The 22,085-nt window shown below is 39.1% G+C and overlaps 1 protein-coding gene and 1 long non-coding RNA gene across 3 annotated transcripts in view; one reads left to right on the top strand and one right to left on the bottom strand.

Annotated features, from left to right (window-relative positions):
• Positions 1–3,782: 3,782 nt before the first annotated feature.
• LOC129392589 (uncharacterized) lies at positions 3,783–5,308 on the bottom strand. Its single transcript, XR_008618772.1, has 3 exons — positions 5,242–5,308; positions 4,553–4,948; positions 3,783–3,880 (listed from the first exon to the last, which is right to left on the bottom strand). It is a non-coding gene; the product is annotated as an uncharacterized lncRNA (long non-coding RNA).
• Positions 5,309–5,666: 358 nt separating this feature from the next.
• CLPX (caseinolytic mitochondrial matrix peptidase chaperone subunit X) overlaps positions 5,667–22,085 on the top strand; it is a 36,845-nt gene continuing 20,426 nt past the window's right edge. For both annotated transcript variants that reach the window (XM_028495282.2, XM_007105139.4), the window contains exons 1-4: positions 5,667–5,936; positions 13,297–13,457; positions 15,115–15,232; positions 21,602–21,756. In XM_028495282.2, the coding sequence (XP_028351083.1) occupies positions 5,858–5,936; positions 13,297–13,457; positions 15,115–15,232; positions 21,602–21,756 (513 nt within the window). In that variant the 5' untranslated portion in view covers positions 5,667–5,857. The remainder of the gene's footprint in view (positions 5,937–13,296; positions 13,458–15,114; positions 15,233–21,601; positions 21,757–22,085) is intronic.

The following is a 22,085-nucleotide window of genomic DNA, read 5'->3' as shown; positions in this document are numbered from 1 at the left end:
TGCATTGGCAGGCAGATTCTTAACCTCTGTGCCACCAGGGAAGCCTGGTGTTTGTTTTAACAAACACCCTGGGTCATCCTTAAGAGAAGGAAGGATGGGGGTAGGGGTGGTCTGCCTTCATGAAATGGCAGCGTTTTAGACCCTTACGTGAGATATTTCTGGGTAAGGAGTGAAGATTCTGTGAATCTCTAAAATCTTACCAGCTTTTGGAGGAAGATACAGGGAAGTAACGAAACAGTAGCGGAGATTAGGGTATGAATCCTGGTTCTGCTGTGACCTTTTGCAAGTTACTTAAACTCTCTGTGTCTTGATTTTCTCAGCTGCAAAACCGGAATGCAGATAACAGTACCTCACTGGGTTGCTGTGAGAATCAGATGAGAAGTTGGATGTGAAAGCACTTTGTAAAGTTCTATACAATGTTCTCAGTATTACTTTGAGTCTCATACTACTTACAGACATGAGCCTTCTTTTTTTTTTTTGGTCCTTATCTTTTAAAATATAAATGTTGGGGCTTCGCTGGTGGCGCAGTGGTTGAGAGTCCGCCTGCCGATGCAGGGGACACGGGTTCGTGCCCCAGTCCGGGAAGATCCCACATGCCGCGGAGCGACTGGGCCCGTGAGCCATGGCCGCTGAGCCTGCGCGTCCAGAGCCTGTGCTCCGCAACGGGAAAGGCCACAACAGTGAGAGGCCCGCATACCGCTAAATAAATAAATTAATTTAAAAAAAATGTTGAGTTCCTGTTATGTGTCTGGCAGGATCAATGTCTGCTGGTCTGAAGAATCAGTGTTCAGCCATGAAAAAGAAATGTCTTTATTCAGAAGATACAGTGATTCCCAACAGAATGATGACTCTCTTAAGAGGCTGTATGAGAATCTCTGGTGGAGGAGAAGGTAAGAGTTTTTCTGTTTATCAAAAAGAGCCTTGGGTTAAAAAAGAAAAGATTGAAAAACACAGGTTTCAAATCAGGAGACTTGGGCTCTATTTCTCTTTGTTTCTGACTCAGTATGTGACCTTTGTCAAATCCCTGCTTTTTCATAGGCCTGTTTCCTCATGTGAAAAATCCAGTGCTAGATTGGATGACTCGCTGACTCTAACCTATTAAAATATTTTTCACTTAGCAAGTCACAGTGTTTACAATCCTGGGAGGTAGAATCAAGCATAAAAGGAAAAAGTTTTACATCGAGTGGAGACATAAAATGTTATGTACTTTCAGTTATGTAGTTCACAAAAGGTAAATAACTCAAGAAATCAACTCAAGTGAAACTATTTGAGCTGGAAAATTGTATTTGACTTTTTTTTTTCCAGCTTTGGCAAAATTTTACTATTTCATTGCATATTTTTAGACTGTTATTTGTAGTTATTATAGTCCAAGGCAAATAAATTTCCCTTTCTACAAATCTTCTACAGCTTTCAGTATCCAGGTTTGTCCTTCATTATCCTCTTTCACATTTTGGAACAACCTAGATACTTCTTTTTTTTTTTTGGCTGCGTTTGGTCTTTGTTGTTGCGTGCAGGCTTTCTCTAGTTGCAGCGAGCGGGGGCTACTCTTCGTTGCAGTGCACCGGCTTCTCATTGTGGCAGCATGCATACAGGATCTAGTTCTCTGACTAGGGATCGAACCCAGGACGCCTTCTTTGTTGTTGCGTGCAGGCTTTCTCTAGTTGCAGCGAGCGGGGGCTACTCTTCGTTGCAGTGCACCGGCTTCTCATTGTGGTGGCTTCTCTTGTTGCAGAGCACAGGCTCTAGGCGCACGGGCTTCAGTAGTCACAGTGCGTGGGCTCAGTAGTTGTGGCGCATGGGCTTTGTTGCTTCGCGGCATGTGGGATCTTCCCAGACCAGGGATAGAACCTGTGTCACCTGTATTGGCAGGCCAATTCTTAACCATTGTGCCACCAGGGAAGTCCCCAACCTAGAAACTTTATTTCAAGTGTGAAACTAATCTTTTCCCATTAATAAACAAGAACATATGCCATTCATTATCTAGTATTTGACTTTCTTTTCAAAGCACCATTAGCCTATCAGAAAAGAGCTGAAAGTAGGTGTGATATGGACGTATTTTGTTCCAAAGAGCTGATAAGAACACAAGTATTTGCCATCACTCTCCTGATAGAGGATCCATATCATCACAGGGAAAATCTCAAATGACTCTGTGCTTCCAAATTCAGAAGTTAAGGGAGGGGCCTGATAGGAACCTAACCAGAGGTTTCCCATGAAGTACCAAGTGAGAGAGAAGGGTCTTAGTATGCATCTAGAGCCTCACTGCTCTCTGCCCAGACACCAAGCTCTGCTCCATCTCATGGCTACCTGGTCATACCCTGGAGCAAAGACATTGTCCCAACCTGTGAGTTTCAGGTCAGGGAATGTACACTTGTAAAATGGAACATGCTCCTTTGTCAAACAGCCACGTGGTTCCTAAAGAATGATCTTTTACATTTGAACCTTTCTAGCACAGATGATATTTTATTTAAACGTGACACTCCTCTGTGCTCAAGTACCAAATGGAAGTCTTGGTATATCCCCATGGTATAAGTTCCCCAATTTGAATAACACTGTAAGGTTTATACCATCAAAGAGCCTAGCACACAGTTAGTGTCCCAATACAGGCTTGTTGGGTGCTGATCCTAATAATCCAGGTACATTCTGACCCACAGAGCATAGTTTGGGGGTGATGCATTGAAACTACCAAATTCATGTTGCCTGTGTGATGAAACCATTACCAGTCTGATGCCAACGCCACATGACCTTTGCTCACATTTGAGAAAAAGTTAAACTGAGTTTTGTACACCTCCCTTTGTTTTGTACTTTCTAGGACAAAGTCTACACTCTGCTAATCAGGCATCTCCTGAGAATTCCTTCTGGGACACTCAATCAGTTGGATCAACCATTGTATAAATTTGTAGAATTTGTGTCTATTAACACTTCTTTGTCAATTATAATTTGCTCTGATTTTATGTCAGATTTTCTGAAGACACCATCCCAGCTTTCTGCCAAGCTAATGTAGTTGGAAGATACGTACTTAGTCAAGTATTTACTGAATTTCTACTGTGTATTCAGCCCACGTTTATAATGAAATACCTGCCTTCAAAGACGTATAGTACAGTTGGGAATACAAGCTAAATAAACAAAACATCAGCCCATAAATAAAACTGAATACTCAGTTGTCCTTGGAATGATAGAATATATTATGAAACAATATAAATATATTCCTATGTCATCATACCAGTGGCACATATTTTTGTTTTACTTACTGTCTTATCTTTCCCCACTAGAATAGAAGCTCCATGAGAGAAACTTTTTTGTTTTGTTCAATGCGATTTCCTCAGTGCCTGGCATGTAATTGGTACTCAATAAATATTTGTTGACTGAATTAGTAAGTCAAGTTTTTAGAATGGACAGAGAAAGGGAAGGCTTCATGGGGTCCCCCCAGATGAGCCTTGGCTTAACAATGCTTTTATTCGCTTGCTTTATAGCAATCTACAGATTTTAGCAACCAACTTCTTAATTTCTATAATAAGAAGAAAATGTGTATATAATTGAAATAGAAGGTGGGGTGGAATGAAACAAATTTAAATTGGGTGTTAAGAGTCCGTGTGACCTGCTTAGCTTACTGCTACAAGAAGTTTGTCCTAGAATCAGTGGTTTTCAAACATTGTTTTAAAGCAGAACAACTATATTTTCTCTTTAAAAAATATATATATATATATTTATTTATTTAGTCTGCGCCAGGTCTTAGTTGCAGCATGCTGGATCTTCGTTGCGGCATGCAGGATCTTTTAGTTGTGGCATGCGGTCTTGGACTTCTTAGCTGTGGCATGTGGACTCTTAGCTGTGGCATGCATGTGGGATCTAGTTCCTGGACCAGGGATTGAACCCGGGCCCCCTGCATTGGGAGAGTGGAGTCTTACCCACTGGACTGCCAGGGAAGTCCCATGATTATTTTTTCAAACGAAACCTCAATAAATGAAACAGATAAAACCAGGGCTGCTCTGATTGACTTTGGAGGTGGCTTGGAGGAGGATTTGGGGAGGTTCACTCTCTTAGTCCCCTCACCCCCACCAAAGAGCTTTGGCTTCTGACGGATTCTAGGAACACAGTTTGAAAACACTGTGATTTAGAGTTATTTAGAGTTGGAATTTTAGAGTCTCTATTCTCTCAAAATTCTATTCATGAAGGCAGCTGAGTTACGACCTGGGCTCTCTTCTGGTCTCTGTCACTTTAAGCTGAAGGAGTACCAGGGGTCAGCACCCAGAGAGACAAAAAACCTATGTGGTCTGGGCCAAGGCCAATGCCCCTTCTCACGGCCAGACCCGGGGAACTAGAAGCCACATTTCTCTGATCCAAGACTGAAGAGGACTAAATAACTGACTCTGGCTTGCGTGTCGTCGTCCCCCCACCCCCTCCGTCCCCACCCCCTCCTCCACCAGCTCAGAACCGAAGGTATCCAAACTTGGCAATTTCTCTGGGCTTTGGAGTTTATGAGAATCTTATATACAAAGTAAATACTCTGTCTGGTGCCAACCCAGATGGAAAAAGAGTATGATTCATTTCTCACCATCCTGCACTTTGTCAGCTAGATGGTTGATCCGCTTTATTTATTTATTTCAAATTTATTTATTTTTGCCTGCCTTGGGTCTTCGTTGTGGGCTTTCTCTAATTGTGGCAAGCAGGGGCTACTCTTCGTTGCTGTGGGTGGGCTTCTCATTGCGGTGGCTTCTCTTGCTGCGGAGCATGGGTCTCTAGGCTTCAGTAGTTGTGGCTCACAGGCTCTAGAGTGCAGGCTCAGTAGTTGTGGTGCATGGGCTTAGTTGCTCTGCAGCATGTGGGATCTTCCTGGCCCAGAGCTTGAACCCGTGTCCCCTGCATTGGCAGGTGGATTTTTAACCACTGCGCCACCAGGGAAGCCCTGATCTGCTTTAGATATCCAGAGAGGAACCAGCCAAACAGAGGTCTAAGAGTAACAGAAGAGAGATTCATGAAGTAACTATTTACCAGGGTGTGCTCAAGTTTAAGGGAACGGACAGAGGATTGTAAAGCACCCAGGGACTAGCAATGGCCTGAAGAGTCATCACCACTAGGCTTGAAAAGACAAGGAAAGAGAGCTGTCATCCAACAGCTGTTGCTTGAGGAACTTGGTAAAAAATACCACCACTTCCATGTCGCAAGTCAGGAAACCAAAGATAAGGAAAAGATAAGGAACACAGGATGGGGAACCCCCGAGGGGAGGAACTTATCGACTCTTACAGAATCGGCGTTTTTCCAGACTCCTCCTGCGACCGGCTATGCCACCGGTCTCACTTTGACCTTCCCAGCCACCAGTAGAAAATGACCAGTTTACTGTTACGAGCTGGGACTACAACTCCCGGCATGCATCTCTCCGCTACGATCGCAAACTTTTCAAAGCTAGGATAAAGGGACTTCCAGAAGAATTGTGGGTCGGGACTTGTAGTTCTCCATTTGAGGGGGAGGGGTCGGCCTTCTGCCGTAGAGTGCTCATTGGCGCCTAGGTCACCGCCCCCTTCCCCTCGCCTATGTCGGTGTCTCACGCACGCACGCGCGGCGCGTGCCCACGCCCCCTCCTTAGGCCTAGGACGCAGGCGTGCGCAAGCCCCTCTGGGCCCGCTAGGCGGGGAGGGTGCGGGGGGACGAGAAAGGGGAGGGGAGGGGGTGTTAGGTGTCTATTCAGTAGACGGCAGTGGGGCACGAAGAGTGCGAAGGCACTGCTGGTAGGCGGGTGATATCTGCACTGGGCCTAGAACTCTCCAGTCCGGAGCCAAGCCAGCGAACCCCGCGAGTAGCAGTCGGCCGCTGAGACCCGGAGGGCGGCAGGGGGCGAAGCCCCAGCCTAGGCCCCGCGGAGATGTCGGGCTGCGGCGCTTGTACTTGCGGCGCCACAGCCGCGAGGCTCATCAGCTCCTCGCTCGCCTCCGCGCCAAGAGGTAACGAAGTAGTCCCTCACCTGAGCTCTTGACCCAGCAGTGTCCCGGCCGGTGGCGGCGGGGACCCCGGGGAGGGCGAGAGGCCTCTCCCACCCCGAGGGTGTGAGGAGGTGCTCGGCGCTTCGCCTGGCAACCCCCTCTTTCTCCGTGGCATGGGTCTGTGCCAACCTCTGGAGCAGTTGGGTCTCACATTTGAAGTGAAACCCTCTGGCACCCCCACCCTCCCGCTTTCAGGCCCTCTGACTTTGGGGCCAGAATGTGGTCGCTTCGCAGAAACCCTGAAAGAGGCACCCAGTGCTCCGTTGGTTAAAAAGTGTCCCCAGACCCCACTCCGCAGGTGACTGCCGCCTCCCCTGGCTGCGGCTCCTCTTCCGGAGCCCGGCCGGGTTCCCCTCGGGCCTGTCGCGGGCCGCGAGAAGGGCCCGGATGAGGAGCCGCCACTGTTGGGGTCCCCCCGGGGCCGCGGGGCGCCGAGCGGGCCGTCCCGGGCGCAGGCCGCGCAGGGGCCGCGGTGTCACAGTCGTGCGGCCGCTCACACCGGGACGTAAAGCGGACTCTCACTACATTTCGGGGGCCGCTGCAGAGCGCCCGAGGAGATGGAAATTCCCGCAGAAATTGTTTCTGAAGGGCTTAGGTGTCCTCAGGAGTCAGTCGTTTGCCGGATTTCCTAACTTGACAGTCCCAAGTAGTTTTTTAAGGGTGGCGCTTGTTTACCTTTCGTTTCTGTTTATCAGGAGCTGTGAAAGAGTGGCAACCTCAGCCAAGAGATTCCGGAAAAGAAACCATTTTTCTCTTCCCTAAATCTATGAATAGCAGACAAAGACGCTAGATCCTGTTATAATCACTAACTTCTAGACATATTCGTTTTGTTTTGGATTATCAGTTTACGATCTTTGGATTAGAAAAAAAAACAGCCCCCTTTTCCGAATTTTTAGCTTCATTGTAAAATCCTTACAGTTTACTAAATGTTTATTTTCCAACAGTTTATTTCACAGAGGGATTCATTGAGGTTGTGTGGGCAGAAGCATTTTGTAAAATGGTACATAAATGTAAAGGAGTGAATTTAGTCCCAGGACACTGTTAATCCTGAGCAAGTAGACATCCCTATACCAGGGATATGAGTTGCAAACACTCGAAAGTGACAGATATTTAAATTCATTTATTTGACAAATTTGTTGAGGGCCTACTATGTGTCAGGCCCTGCTTTGGTGCTGGAGATGGAGGGGTGAATAAGTCCTCATCTTCGAGTTTAGAGGAATAGACAAAGAATAATATTGTTTCTGGGCCTGTATAAGGTATGTGTGTGTTCTCCTTGGGCAGGGAAGGCTTCTTTGATAACATTCTTTGTCTCTATCAATTGTCCCTGAAAACTATGAGTTATAGGAAGTGTGCAGCTATTTGTTTATTTTAATTTTGAAAACAACGTCTTTCAAAATTAAATCTATCATTAGGTAAGTCAGCAAAAACTACTGACTTATTTAAGAATTATCTATTTGTTTCTCAGTTAATACAAGTTTACTAGATGTTTTCAGAAATACCAAACCATAATTTTCACTGTAAAGGAGTAAATTAAACCTAAAATATGAAACATTACCCAATATCATTGTAGAATTTAATATTTTTATATGACAATGAAACAGCAAATGGTTTTCACATGGATTTAAGACCTTCCCAAAGCTAAATTACATAAAATGTTTGTTTTCATGGTAGAAACTCTAAAAGTATACATAAGTCTACAAGAATATAAAGATGTATTTTTTTAAGGCCTGAAAAACCTTGAAGAGGGTTATTTTTATTTAGAGTTCTTGGAAAGAGGAAGAGAGGTGAAAGAAAAATCAGAATTGAACTTTAGCTAGTTTATTATTCTTATGTACAGAGTTAAGAATTTCAGCAACATAATTTAAACAAATAAAAATAGTTTCATCAATATAGTCTTCTAACAGGAAATTTGTACAATGCATTAAGAATAAAAGGGGAGATTTCAGAGCTCCTCTGAAGTACAGTGCTATTCTCTATTTCTATTGGTTTATCTGTCATGTTAGACTTTAAAAATTTTAAATGGTAGTTTGAAAAATTAATTTGATAAATTGTCATGCTAGACACTGGATATGTTTTCTTTTCCTGTTGGGCTATGTGTATCCAACTTAATGTGTTTTTCTTCACTATTCTCTTTGAATATGAAACCTATAGTAAAGTAAAATTTTAAAATATTTTTTCTACTTGAATTGCTGGTGTTTTCAATATTGATGTATATTTTTAAAAATGTACTTTGCGTATATAACAGTCAGTTTGCATTCTAAATATATGCATTCAGAAATGTTTAATTCCATTTAAAAAATTCTGAGTGACAATACTTGGATTGAATTTGGCTGTGAGAATTGTGTGATCCTGTGTAACTCCCTTGATTTCTGGATGCTTTCTGTTCTTGTCCCTTGAAAGGGTATCACCTCGTGAGGGTGTAAATGAAGATTTGAAGATGCTCAAACATGTTGGTGGGCATCCATAATTTTCATGATAGTAACATAATGTGCCAACCTTAACAGTTTTTAGCTAGATTTTAATTCCCTCCCTCCCTCTCTCCCTCTCTCTCTCTCTCTCTCTCTCTCTCTCTCTCTCTCTCTCTCTCTCTCGCCCCCTTTCTCGTAGTTAAATCCAATACAAATTAAATAAGACAAAGTGAGTAAATGATAGAGCATCTTTATTTCTAGAATAGCACACTATTTCCTAATGAACATTTCTCTTTTCTTGGGCATGTTCATCTTCATACCAGCAGGCCTTAGTGAAAACCTATCAAACGTTTTTAAACTTGAGGAAAGCTATCATAGGAGTGATGTTATTTTTCTTTATTAAGAAGTATTCAGTATTCCTGAAGTAATAACTTGGGCATAAAATAAAAATTTGAAATTATTAAAAGCAATAAGCATCTACTAAGTTGCCCGCATTGTTTGCGATTTTTTGTTGAATTTTGTTTCCAATTTGTGTTGGAGGACAGGTGTTAAAGAGAGCATTTAACTTGATTTGCCAGTTCATCCGTTGTTACACACTTAAAATATTGTCGCTACAAATATAGTTTTAAATTTTCATTAGTTCTTTTGCTCTGTTTCTAAAATGCAAATTAAAGATCGGTTAATCTTTTAAGCTGAATCATTTGTATGTTTTTGGAGAATGCTTAGTTCAAGATTGATTATAGGAAGTCAAGTATTTAGAAATTGAATAAATTACCCTCCAAGTTCTTAATAGCCCTAAAATCGTTGTATCTTATTCTAATATATATTTTTTTTAAAAAACTGCTCTGACACTCAAAGCTTTATCCTTATGACAGAAGTTTTGTAAGGGGTTTAACTTTTGACTGTCTTCTGTCATTGCTGCCAAGTACTCTTTCGAAATATACTTCACATAAATACTTTCCTTTTTGGCTTTTAGGGGTTTTTCACCTGGGTTCACAGGCTTCCAAAGGGCCCAGGGATAGAATTCAGCGGTTCTTTGAACTTTATTTTCACTAATCTGAGTGAAATATAGCATTTCCTTCAATTACGAATGTAGGCAACAAACCACGGTAGTATTAGCAATACCTGTGGATTTGTCACCAATCAAAATCACAGATATTTTCATATCACATTACATTACTGGTATCTCAAAATACTGTTTATACTTTCCACTACTTTGAAATCATGGTAGTTACATTAAAAGCTGTTAGATCTTATTTAATTTTGTTAGTTAGAAAGAATATTTTTAAAGAGTAAAACAAATACCGTATACTAACACATATATATGGAATCTAAAAAAAAAAAATGGTCATGAAGAACCTAGGGGCAAGACGGGAATAAAGACACAGACCTACTAGGGAATGGACTTGAGGATACGGGGAGGGGGAAGTTAGAGGGGTGGGACAGGGAGGGTGGGAGGGAGGGAGATGCAAGAGGGAAGAGATATGGGGACATATGTATATGTATAACTGATTCACTTTGTTATAAAGCAGAAACTAACACACCACTGTAAAGCAATTATACTCCAATAAAGATGTTAAAAAAAAGAATATTTTTTTTTTTTTTTAAACCCCAATTTATTTATTTATTTTTGGCTGTATTGGGTCTTCGTTTCTGTGCGAGGGCTTTCTCTAGTTGTGGCAAGTGGGGGCCACTCTTCATCGCAGTGCGCGGGCCTCTCACTATCGCGGCCTCTCTTGTTGTGGAGCACAGGCTCCAGACGCGCAGGCTCAGTAGTTGTGGCTCATGGGCCTAGTTGCTCCGTGGCATGTGGGATCCTCCCAGACCAGGGCTCGAGCCCGTGTCCCCTGCATTGGCAGGCAAATTCTCAACCACTGCACCACCAGGGAAGCCCAGAAAAAGAATATTTTAAAAATATTTTGATAACTATTTCAGGATAATTGGTTTCCTATGTTATGTATTTTATTCTGTACATTTAAAAACATTCTGAATAGGCTTCACCAGCCTGCCAGAGGGCACAAAAAAGGGTTAAAAACTGATTGGGTTGCTGCAATAATTTCTGTGAGGATTTTATATGATTGGTGAATGACTGGTCATTTAAATTGTTTTGTACAGTGGTTTTAAAAAGTGGGGTCCTCAAACCAGCAGCATCAGCATCATCTGGGAACTTGTTAGAAATGCATTCTTGGGTCCCACCTCATACCTTCTGAATCAGAACCAGGGAAGATCCCCTGCAGCCTGTGTTTTAACAAGTTCTCCAGGTGATTCTAATGCATGCCCAAGTTTGAGACCCAGAGGTTTAGTATTTATAGCATCTTGTTGGTGTAGCTCTTAGATTATATCAATGGAATGTTACAACAGCTCTTCAGTAACATACCATCAGGGCCAGCAAAGAAATTCTTAAATTTAGATTTTTTAATGATATGAACATGTTTCTCAGATAGTATTTTCCATGGTGACTGTATGGTTGCATTGGTTTCATGTTACTTGATAAATTATTTAAGGTGGACACTTTTTCTTTCTATTCAAGTAGATTTTAAAAGGATCATGTTCATAATTTTTATCTCTCTTAAATTCCCAAAGATAATTTCCTTTCAGCTTATTTTCTAATAATATTAGATATTGTAAATTGTTAAATACTATTTTAAAAGATGTTTTGTAAGTGGGAAATAATACACTCTATCTGGTACTTCAGGGCTAAGTTTTGTTCTAAACATCCAAGTACAAATAGCCTCACATAAAGCTTGTTACAATTGTACTTTTCTTTGCGAATACATCATAAAGGTTCAATTAAAAAGTTACCCTTGTTACATAGATTATAATAAATTATTGTATTATGCTACCTTTCATATTAACTTATAATGGATGTTTTCAAGCACACACAAAATAGAACACTGAACCCCAAAATACCTGTCACCCAGCCTCAAGGTGCATTCAACTTTCTGCATTCTTGATTTCGTCTGTCCCTCTCCTCCATGACTTTCTAGACTTGCTTTTTAGATTGACATAGTCTTTAAATCATATTATGTCCTTGGAAAAACATTAATGTTTAGCTTAAATTTCATAAACTACCTTAGATCTCATTCTAATGAGAGAGTAATAGCTAACAATTTACTGCAAAAAATGGAAACGTTACACTTGAGAAAATTTGAAATGTCTTTTGAAGATGTTTCTTAGAAGGAAAACATCAAATGTAGTTGTTTGTTTGTTTGTATTTTTTCCTCATTAATAGTCAAGCTTAATAGTGTTAAGCAAAATTTTACACTCTTTGGGTTAGGGACTGGGATGTCATAATCCTTTTTTGGTGTTCTTTGTGAATTCATATAGAAATGAGAAAATTTGTTTTCTCTTACTTGTATCTTTCCTGAGTAGTTTGGTGGGTTCATTTTTGTACTTCATGGAACTGGAGATGGCCTGTGGTGATAATTAAAGAAACTAGTTCTAACAGTGTACAAAATTGTGTTGGAAAATGGGAGTCGTTAAAAAAAAGTTATATAATTAAGCAGTTGGTTTTGAATTGTTTGACGTACATAATTTTAAACCAGTTTTTGCATTTGGATACAATATATACACGTGTGCTTGATCTTTTAAAAGCCCTAACGGGGCTTCCCTGGTGGCGCAGTGGTTGAGAGTCCACCTGCCGATGCAGGGGACGCGGGTTCGTGCACAGGTCTGTGAGGATCCCACATGCCGCGGAGCGGCTGGGCCCGTGAGCCATGGCCGCTGGGCCTGCGCGTCCGGAGCCTGTGCTCCAAAAAAAAAAAAAGCCCTAACAGGTGTGGGAATGAAAATTTAAGTCCTGAGTTGTGAATTTTGCAGGGAATAAAGTGAGGGAGGGAAAATCAGTTTCTGAAATTTATCTAAGTGTTAACCCCTTGGTTGTTTATTACCTCCTAATAGCCCTCTGCTGGGAAACTTCCTTCTTGGGGATTCATTAATGTACATTATAGCTTATGCAAGATTCTGAATAGCTCTAGGGTACTGAAGTCTATGGAATTTTGTTTAACCTATTGTATGACCATTCAGTTTTCTTGTGTAGGGAACAGTCTTTTAAAGACCGGCTTGGGAAATGCTGCCTTATTGGAGTATGGCTCTTTTGCCATTGACTATAATTTAGTCGGTGGCCTGTTTTGTATTTATATGCAAAAAAGCAGGAGTCAGCAAACAATGGCCCCATGGAACAAATCCAGCCACACCCATTTGTTTACATATTGTTTACACTTGCTTTCATGTTACAGGGAGAATTAATGAGATTGAGACTACATATATGGCCCACAAACCTGAAAATACTATCCTCGTCTTTTACAGAAAAAGTGTGCCAAATAAGTCAGTGATTAACCTGTGTCTTTTCTAAGAATTTTAACTTCAAATATGGCAAAAGGTTAGAATGTTTGAAAGCTGGATGGTGGTTACACAATATTTTTTAATTGAAATATATTCCTCTTTTCTATAGGATTGAAATATTTTATTAAAACATGTGATTTAATGAATAGCATATAACTTTTAAAAGAACATTTGAAATTTGTTGCCATTGTTGCAAATATTACCCTCATATAACCAAAGAGACAGATGAGTTCATGTCAATTGTTTATTCTCATTGGTAGAAATAATATAAGAAGTATAAGGATATGGGACATAAATGGCCTTTTTCCCCTACAGGTGAGGCAGATGTTGAACTACTTATTTTTCACACTTTGAAAGAGCCATTCATTGTTATGACCTGGGTGGTCTTTCCTTACTTCCAAAGCACAGGTTGGGCCAGTTTTTGAAGATGGTGTCACCAGTTTGTACTACTGCTGTGAAGACTATAGCTTTTTCAACCTCCTTTATGCTTGAGGGATTTCTGTCCCCAGGGGACTTATTGAAGGTGTGTTAATATTTGATGTGTAGACTAAATTTCATTGTATTTTCAGGTATTTCTTGTGGTCGCATTCATATACCAGTTTTAGGAAGGCTTGGGACCTTTGAAACTCAGCTTCTACGAAGAGCTCCTTTTAGAGCCTTTACAGAAACACCAGCATACTTTGCTTCAAAAGATGGGATGAGTAAAGATGGCTCTGGAGATGGAAATAAGGTATTTTATCTTTATTGGCATGTATACACATATTTGAGTTCCCTCATTTAAACAATTAAATATAATAGTACTACTCTATATTTCATTGGTTTGTATGTTTTCTGTAGGAAATGTGAAATATATAAAATGATCTGAAGAATTTTACATATTTTTTTAAAAAAATAAATTTATTTATTCATTTATTTTTTGGCTGCATTGAGTCTTTGTTACTGCGCGTGGACTTTCTCTAGTTGCGGCAAGTGGGGGCTACTTTTGGTTGCGGTGCATGGGCTTCTCACTGCGGTGGCTTCTCTTGTTGCAGAGCACAGGCACTGGTTGTACAGGCTTCAGTAGTTGTGGCTTGCAGGCTCAGTAGTTGGGCTCTAGAGCGCCTCCATACTTGGGGCGCACGGGCTTAGTTGCTCCATGGCATGTGGGATCTTCCTGGACCAGGGATCGAACCCGTGTCCCCTGCGTTGGCAGGCGGATTCTAACCACTGTGCCACCAGGGAAGTCCCTACATATTTTTATTTTGTTTATCAGTCTGAGCCATAAAATAGTTTGATAAGCATTGCACTTAGTAAGCAGTAGTTAAAATTTCCAACACCCCAAAGCAGTAAAGAAGCTTCATTAAGGCGTAGAGAACGGACATGTGGACACAGGCGGGGAAGAGGAGGGAGGGACGAATTGGGAGATTAGGATTGACATACATACACTACCATGCATAAAATAGATAGCTAGTGGGAACATTCCATAAAGCACAGGAAGCTCAGCTCAATGTTCTGTGACCACCTAGATGGGTGAGATGGAGGAAGGTGGGAGGGAGGTCCAAGACGGAGGGGGTATATGTATATATATAGCTGATTCATTTCATTGTACAGCAGAAACTAACACAACATTCTAAAGGAATTATACTCCAATAAAAAAATAATCTATGTAGTCAGGCTCATGGTTGGTTGGATTGGGAATAACCATCATTTTCTGCTTCCACACAGGTCTTACAACTCATGATAGTATAAACCTTACTTCATCCTCTACCTAAAAATCTTAGATATCTGTATGACTTAATGTTAGGCTACTGTGTAGCTAGCAAGTAGATGATTGGTGATTGTATTAGGTCAGTGAGTTATCAATTTTTTTTATTATGTGAATTTGACTAACACTTGAGTTATTAATATATGTGAGACAAAATGCTAGATGCTTTCATATCCACACTTAATCCTAACAATGACCCTCTAAAGTAGGTGAAATTATCCCCATTTTAGAGATGATAAAAGTTAGATTCAAGAAAGTTGAGTCACTACTTGCCAAGATAATAACTCCTGATTCAATTTCATTGAAATGTAGTTTTTTACCTATAGTAACTTATTTTTGATTACTAGTGCTTATTGATTTTTTTCCCTTAGTGTTTATTGATTGCCATTGTAGAAAAGCTAATTATACATGCTGGCACATACCATGTAAAGAAGGAATGCAGTAAATATATGTGTTTACTAGAACTGATTTTATTTTTTTTACACCAATGATAGTAGAGATATAAATTATACTAATAATTCCATTCTAAAAATTGTAAAAATTATAAGATTACAAACAATATTGTTTATACTTGAGTTACATGGTGGTTGCCTGAAAGTAATAATTGACTCTTTCTTTTTTTTTTTTCTTCCACAAACATTAGAAATCAGCAAGTGAGGGAAGCAGTAAGAAGTCAGGCTCTGGGAATTCTGGTAAAGGTGGAAACCAGCTTCGCTGTCCTAAATGTGGTGACTTGTGCACACACGTAGAGACCTTTGTGTGTAAGTATTACTTCTTCTATTGTTCTTCTTTTCCCCTGCCTTTTCTGTAAGTCGTTAATTGCATTATATACATTGTATAAACATATACATTATAAATACATTATATAAACCAGAATTATTTTCTTCCTGAACTTACATTAGTCTTTTACATTCACCAGATACTAAAAATCTCCTGGACTAGTAATGCTTTGCACTGTGGTATAAGGTAATTTAAGAAAACTCTTTGCTTCTTTATTTTGCTTACATGTGTTTATTTTAAATTTGGATTTTGTGGGTTTTCATGTATGTTACCATTAAGCTGTAGAAGAAGCAAGGCTTATTTATTCTGTATTTGTTTTTCAAGTGCCTATTAAGCATCTCATATAGCTGGAGATGATCAGTTATTCAAATATTAAGGTATTTTCCCTCTCTGAGTACTTACCAGAGGTGCTAAGTCCTCAGTTCTAGGAAGTGTCTGATAATTATTAGTGATTCAGACATTAAGAGAAGGAAGACATCAATAGTCCTATTTTTGCTGTTAGTGTCAGTAACTATTTCTGGAATGCAGAGATGCTACTGCTGATATTTAATGAATCAGATAAATCATTTCCTACATGATTAGAGTTGATGGTAATGACTCAAGAGTAAATTACTTTGCACTACCATGGTACCTGCTATACTATCCAATTGTGAAAAGATTGATGGTCAGGTTTGGCAGAAGTTTCAGTTTCTGATGATTAGCTAGAGAGGATTCTCTATATTCTAACTCAAGTATTGAGACTTCAGTTACATTTTCACATCTATCATTAATATTAATTGGCCACTATATGAAAAAGTGTTACATGTAGCATATCTTCACAGTTTTGGAAAGACCTTTAAAGTGGTACCATTCTATATGAGGTTCTCTTTGTGACTTTGCCTAGTAAGAGATCAAAGAGAAGAATCAGTATAAATGAAAATTAATTTGGATTGCAACATAAAATGAAAGTGGTAGAATTGAATGATATAACTTCTAAATAACATTTACTATTAACACATTTGGTGTCATATAATAAAATTCCAAAAAGTCTGAGGATTGCTCAATTCATACTGGCAGTGTCATATTACATATGTTTTAATCAAGAAAATTTCTATTGTCTTTCCCCAAAGAAAGATTTCAACCTTTATAGACCTATAATTCTACTCTAAAAATAATTTCCTAGAATAGAAAAGGAAAGAAACTAATATTTAATAAATGTCAGTATGTATAATTTTATTCTCACAATCTTATTTTTGTCAAAACAGGGAATATCCTCATTTTTATAAATGAAGTAGCTAAAATTAAGTTTAAGTAATTCATCCAAGGTTATAGAGCAGTGAAGATATCTTATTCAGAAATTCCTTTCCTATTCAGAAGTGCCTGTCCTTTGTACCAACTGGAATTCTTTAGGGATAAACTAGCTCCTCTTGAGATTAAATTTTTCTTTTTATACAATGTTTTCATAACTTTCCAGGTTGTATTAATCACTGAAGGTGATTGTTAACATACAGATTCCCACCTTCCCTAGAGATTATCTAGATAAAAAACACTATACTTTAGTGTTATCTAATCAACTCAAGGCTGTTTCCTTTGGGAATTATAATTAGGGAGGGAGATGTGGGAGTAGAGAATCTGGAAGAAAAGAGTAAAAGAAGAGTACATTCTTATAAAGCATCTGTTGAGTCAGACACTGCTAGGCCCGGGATATACACAGATGAGCATGACACTGTCCCTTTCCTTTGGAGCTGTACTGCATAGAAGTAAGAGGCCCCAACAGTGAGGCCCTCTTCCTTGGTTTTGCTGGCCCATAATAAAAGTCTCTCCAGAATGCATCCCTTTTGAATGCTGAGGATCTTCTGTGTCTACTCACTGAAAATTGGATCATCCTGGTTCTAAAGAATTTTGTTTGATCGTGGGTTATTCATTTTGTTTGAATCTGCATTTATTAGTTATTAGTTCATAAACATCTTTTTATTTGCTTTTTGTTTGTTTTTATTCTTTTATGTGCTTTTTAGTCACTTGTAATTCTTTGTGAATGGCCTGTTTAAGTAATTGTCTACTTTTTTTGTCATTTAAAATTATTTTTAATTACCCGAGGAATACATATGTATATCTCCCTTTGTAAAAAAAAAATGTAGAGCATTATAGATAATGCTAAAGATACATTTCTGTAATATGTCTTCATTGAACACATAACTTTTATTTTTTTATTATTATTATTATTTTTTGTCGTACGCGGGCCTGTCACTGTTGTGGCCTCTCCCGTTGCGGAGCACAGGCTCCGGACGCGCAGGCTCAGCGGCCATGGCTCACGGGCCCAGCCGCTCCGCGGCATGTGGGATCCCCGGACCGGGGCACGAACCCGTGTCCCCTGCATTGGCAGGCGGATTCTCAACCACTGCGCCACCAGGGAAGCCCCAACACATAACTTTTAAAAAGCATAAATGGTTTCATATTGTTCATGTTTTTGCAAATTGCTTTTTTCCCCAACTCAGCAGTGTTTTGAGAGCTTTGTGTGTTAATACATACAAGTCCTTTCTTTTAAATTTTAATTTTTTATTGAGCTATTATTATTCACATACCATACAATTCACCCTTTTAAAGTATACATTTCAGGAATTTTTAGTATATTCATGAAGTTGTACAGTCATCACCAGTATTTAATTCCTGAATATTTATATCACCCCCAAAAGAAACCCCATACCCCTTAGCAGTCACTTTCCACCCCTTCGCCTCCCAGCATTGGCAACCATTAACCTACTTGCAGTCTCTATGGATATGTCCATTCTGGATATTTCATATAAATAGAATTATACATTATGTGACATTTTATATCTGGCTTTTTTTACTTAGCATGTTTTCACAGTTGAGCAGTGTTGTATTATGTATCAGTACTTCATTGCTTTTTATGGCTGAATAGTATTTCCATTGTTTATCCATTCATCAGTTGATGGACATTTGAGAGTTGTTTCTGCTTGTTGGCCATTATGAATGAATAATGCTACTGTGAACATTTGTTTACAGGTTTTTGTCTGTACTTACGTTTTTACTTCTCTTGGGTATATGCTTAGGAATGGAATTGCTGGGTGAAATGTTAACTTTGTTTAGCTTTTTAAGGAACTGCTACAGAGGTAGTAGTTTTACAACCATTTTACAACCCCACTAACAATGTGTAAGGGTTCTAATTTCTCCACATCCTCTTCAACATATATGTCTTTTTTTATTATAGCCATCATAGGGATGGGAAGTGGTATCTCATCATGGTTGTGATCTACATTTCCTTAATGACTAAAGATGTTAAGCATCTTTTCATGTGCTTATTGACCATTTGTATATCTTCTTTGGAGAAAAGACTAATTTTTTTGTCCATTTTTAAGTTGGGTTATCTTTTTATTGTTGAGCTATAAGAGGTCTTTATGTATTTTGAATACTAGACTCTTATCTAGATACGTGATGTGCAAATATTTTTCCTCATTCTATGGGTAGTCCTTTCCTTTTAAATGCTGTATAGCAGGAGTCAGCAAACTTTTACTATAAAGACCAAATATTAAATATTTTAGACTTTATGGGCCATATGGTCTCTGTTGTGACTTTTCTCCTTTGCTGTTACAGTGCAGAAGCAACCATAGATAATGTAAAAGAGTGAGGATGGCTATGTTCCAATAAAATTTTGTATATGGACACTGAAATTTGAATTTCCTGTAACTTTCATTGTCATTTTTTTAATGTAGAAACTGTTCTTAGCTCATTGATCTTGCTGTACATATTTCATCTCACAAGTATATTTGTAGAGATTTTTATGTTTTCTTATAGTGGTATTACTCTTGCTTGACTGACTGTAGAAATAAAATGCCATTTTTAGGGCTTCCCTGGTGGTGCAGTGGTTGACAGTCCGCCTGCCGATGCAGGGGACACGGGTTCGTGCCCCGGTCCGGGAAGATCCCACATGCCGCAGAGCGGCTGGGCCCGTGAGCCATGGCCACTGGGCCTGTGCGTCCGGAGCCTGTGCTCCGCAACGGGAGAGGCCACAACAGTGAGAGGCCTGCGTACCGCAAAAAAAAAAAAAAAAAAAAAAAGCCAGTTTTATAGATACCATTATGAATGTATAGAAAATCATCAGAAATTGAAATAATATCTAAGATTCTTGATTATAATGATATATATTATTTAATTTTTTATTGACCATTTAAAAAATAACTTGTCAAACATGAATAGCATCCCTTTTATTTAAGGTAGAGCTTTTAGTTGTTTTTTCTTTTTGTTTTTTGGTCTTTATTTCTTTTTTATTTTAACTTAAGGGAAAATTGAGATATGACTTTTTTACAGAAAAGGAAAGAAAGTGCATGGATTCTAAATGTACAGTTTGATGGATTTACATATCAAATATTCCCACATCCCAGAAGGCTCCCTCTTGTTCTTTCCTAGTCACTAACCTCTCTTCCCCCAAGGCAACTACTACCTTGACCTCCATCACTAGAGATTGGTGTTGCCTGTTCTTGTACTTCATTTAAACAGAGTCATAGTGCATGTTTTGCTTTTGGGTAGAGCCTTTAGTTTTTATTTTTATGTATATAATACTTTTTGAAGGCTTACTGTAATTACGTTTCTCATAGGTTAAGAATAAACTTTCCTGCAGTGGTTTGGAGATTTTATGTTTGACCCTGAAACTTTTTCAAAATCATGAAGAACTTTCATTTAAACAAATATCCTGAAAAAGGTTTTACTAAGGTAGTCTTTCTTCTGTTGTGGGTATATTATACAAGCATGTTTACTGGAATCAGTATTCTGTTTATAAAGGAATATAGGATACCTGTAGTAATCATTTAAAGGAAGGATGTTTATTTATCCCCTGATAATTTAACAAAATCAGATTTTGCCCCTTGTTTTTAGGAGTAAAAAATATGCATTGCAATGCTTGTTTATCTGTTTGTTTTTCTGAAATAGCATTTTGATAAATAAAATTGAATCCTTGAACTTGGGTATATGTTGAACATGTTTCAGTGTAAAACTGTATTGCAAGTATTCAGGTAGAATTTAAGCAACCCTTCAAACAGTAAGCAGAGAGGAATGTTATTTGTCAGTGTTTCTTTCCCTTTCACCTAATTTCTTCAGAGAAATATTTTGTTCTTGTGTTCTCAGGCCAGATTTTTCTGTCACACAGCCTGAACTAGATTAGAGGCTTCTCTGCCCTTTAATCCTTCCCCTGTTTACTGGTGCCTTATCCTAAAATAAAGCCACTGTCTTTCCCACTGATGGGAGATGGTGATAATGTGTTTGGGCTTGTGTTAATCAAAGGTACTTGGAATAGCTTGATCTTTTTCTTTAGGGAAGCACTTACTAGGTGATTGATAAATGGAATACACAAATGACCCCTAATCTAGTTTAAGATTTGAGGCTAGAATTTATCCAGAATGTATTTTTGTTTGGCCTTGTGTTCAAGAACAGACACATAAGAATTAAATTGGCTGAATTAATAATTAAATTTATTTTTAAAATGAGGAATTGTCTATTTTTTTAAAATTTAGATTATTTTGTGAAGATTGAGGTGTGCTTGTCAGCGCAGTTTTTCTTGTACTGTATGGATAGGTAGTTATAATATTCCCAAAGGACAGAGATTCCCATGGTTTTAAAAATTCTTTTTACCTGTCTAGTTAGGTTACACAAAGTTAACACAAAAATGTATTACCTAGACCTACCAACATGTAACTAATTCCTGTGAATCTTTTACTCTGTATCTGTTAATAGTCTGTATGGGATTCTCTACCATGCGAGTGGGGGCAACTCTTCGTTGCGGTGTGCAGGCTTCTCATCGTGGTGGCTTCTCTTGTTGCGGAGCAAGGGCTGTAGGTGCGCGGCCTTCAGTAGTTGTGGCACGTGGGCTCTAGAGTGCAGGCACAGTAGTTGTGGCACACAGGCTTAATTGCTCCGCGGCATGTGGAATCTTCCCGGACCAGGGATCGAACCCGTGTTCCCTACATTGGCAGGCGGATTCTTAACCACTACACCACCAGGGAATTCCCTGACTCCCCGCTTTGACTGCCGAGGCCCCGGGTTCAATCCTTGTTTGGGGAACTAAGATCCTCCAAGCAGTGTGGTGCGGCCAGAAAAAAAAACTTTAGCGAATGGAGAAGTCAAAAGAATTTCAACTGGTCTTTTTCTCTAGATGCAGTCTATCACAAAATGAAAGAACCTAGTTAAAGTGAACAAAGTATAGTTTACTGAACTCATCTTTATCATCTATTTTAGGTATAAACTAGGCTATTTGTTGTGGCTAGTGGAGTGAACTACAAGCATTTTTGTCAAGTACATGGGTTTCAATGAGTCTTTAAGGTTAAAAACTATTTGAATTATTTTTCTCTGTCCTTTTACAGCATCCACCCGCTTTGTGAAGTGTGAAAAATGTCATCATTTTTTTGTTGTGCTATCAGAAGCAGACTCAAAGAAAAGCATAATTAAAGAACCTGAATCAGCAGCAGAAGCTGTAAAATTGGCATTCCAACAGAAACCGCCTCCTCCCCCCAAAAAGGTATATAGGTCTTAGTTCAGTCTTATAAGCACTTTATCTTGAAAACATTTCATTGCTCCCCTCCCTCCAGTTTATATTGAATCTTAATACTAGTATCTAAACAAGTGTTATAAGTTCTTAATATGGACTATATCTGGCTAAATGTTACTGATATTTGATACTTGAAATTTAGGTATGGAATCCATTGCTGTTTTCCCATGTCATGATTATTGTATTCATAGCAATGAAATATAGTTGATGATTATTAAAGTAGTGTTAATGCTGAGTTAATCTAAAATGATATCCTTAAAATAGAGCAGCTGGGGATTTATTTTTGTCAGTTTGGGCCC

Source organism: Physeter macrocephalus, chromosome 11 (assembly GCF_002837175.3).
Source record: "Physeter macrocephalus isolate SW-GA chromosome 11, ASM283717v5, whole genome shotgun sequence".
Taxonomy (NCBI): Eukaryota; Metazoa; Chordata; class Mammalia; order Artiodactyla; family Physeteridae; genus Physeter; species Physeter macrocephalus.
Note: the sequence above shows the minus strand (reverse complement) of the source record. Positions and strands in the feature narration are given on the sequence as shown.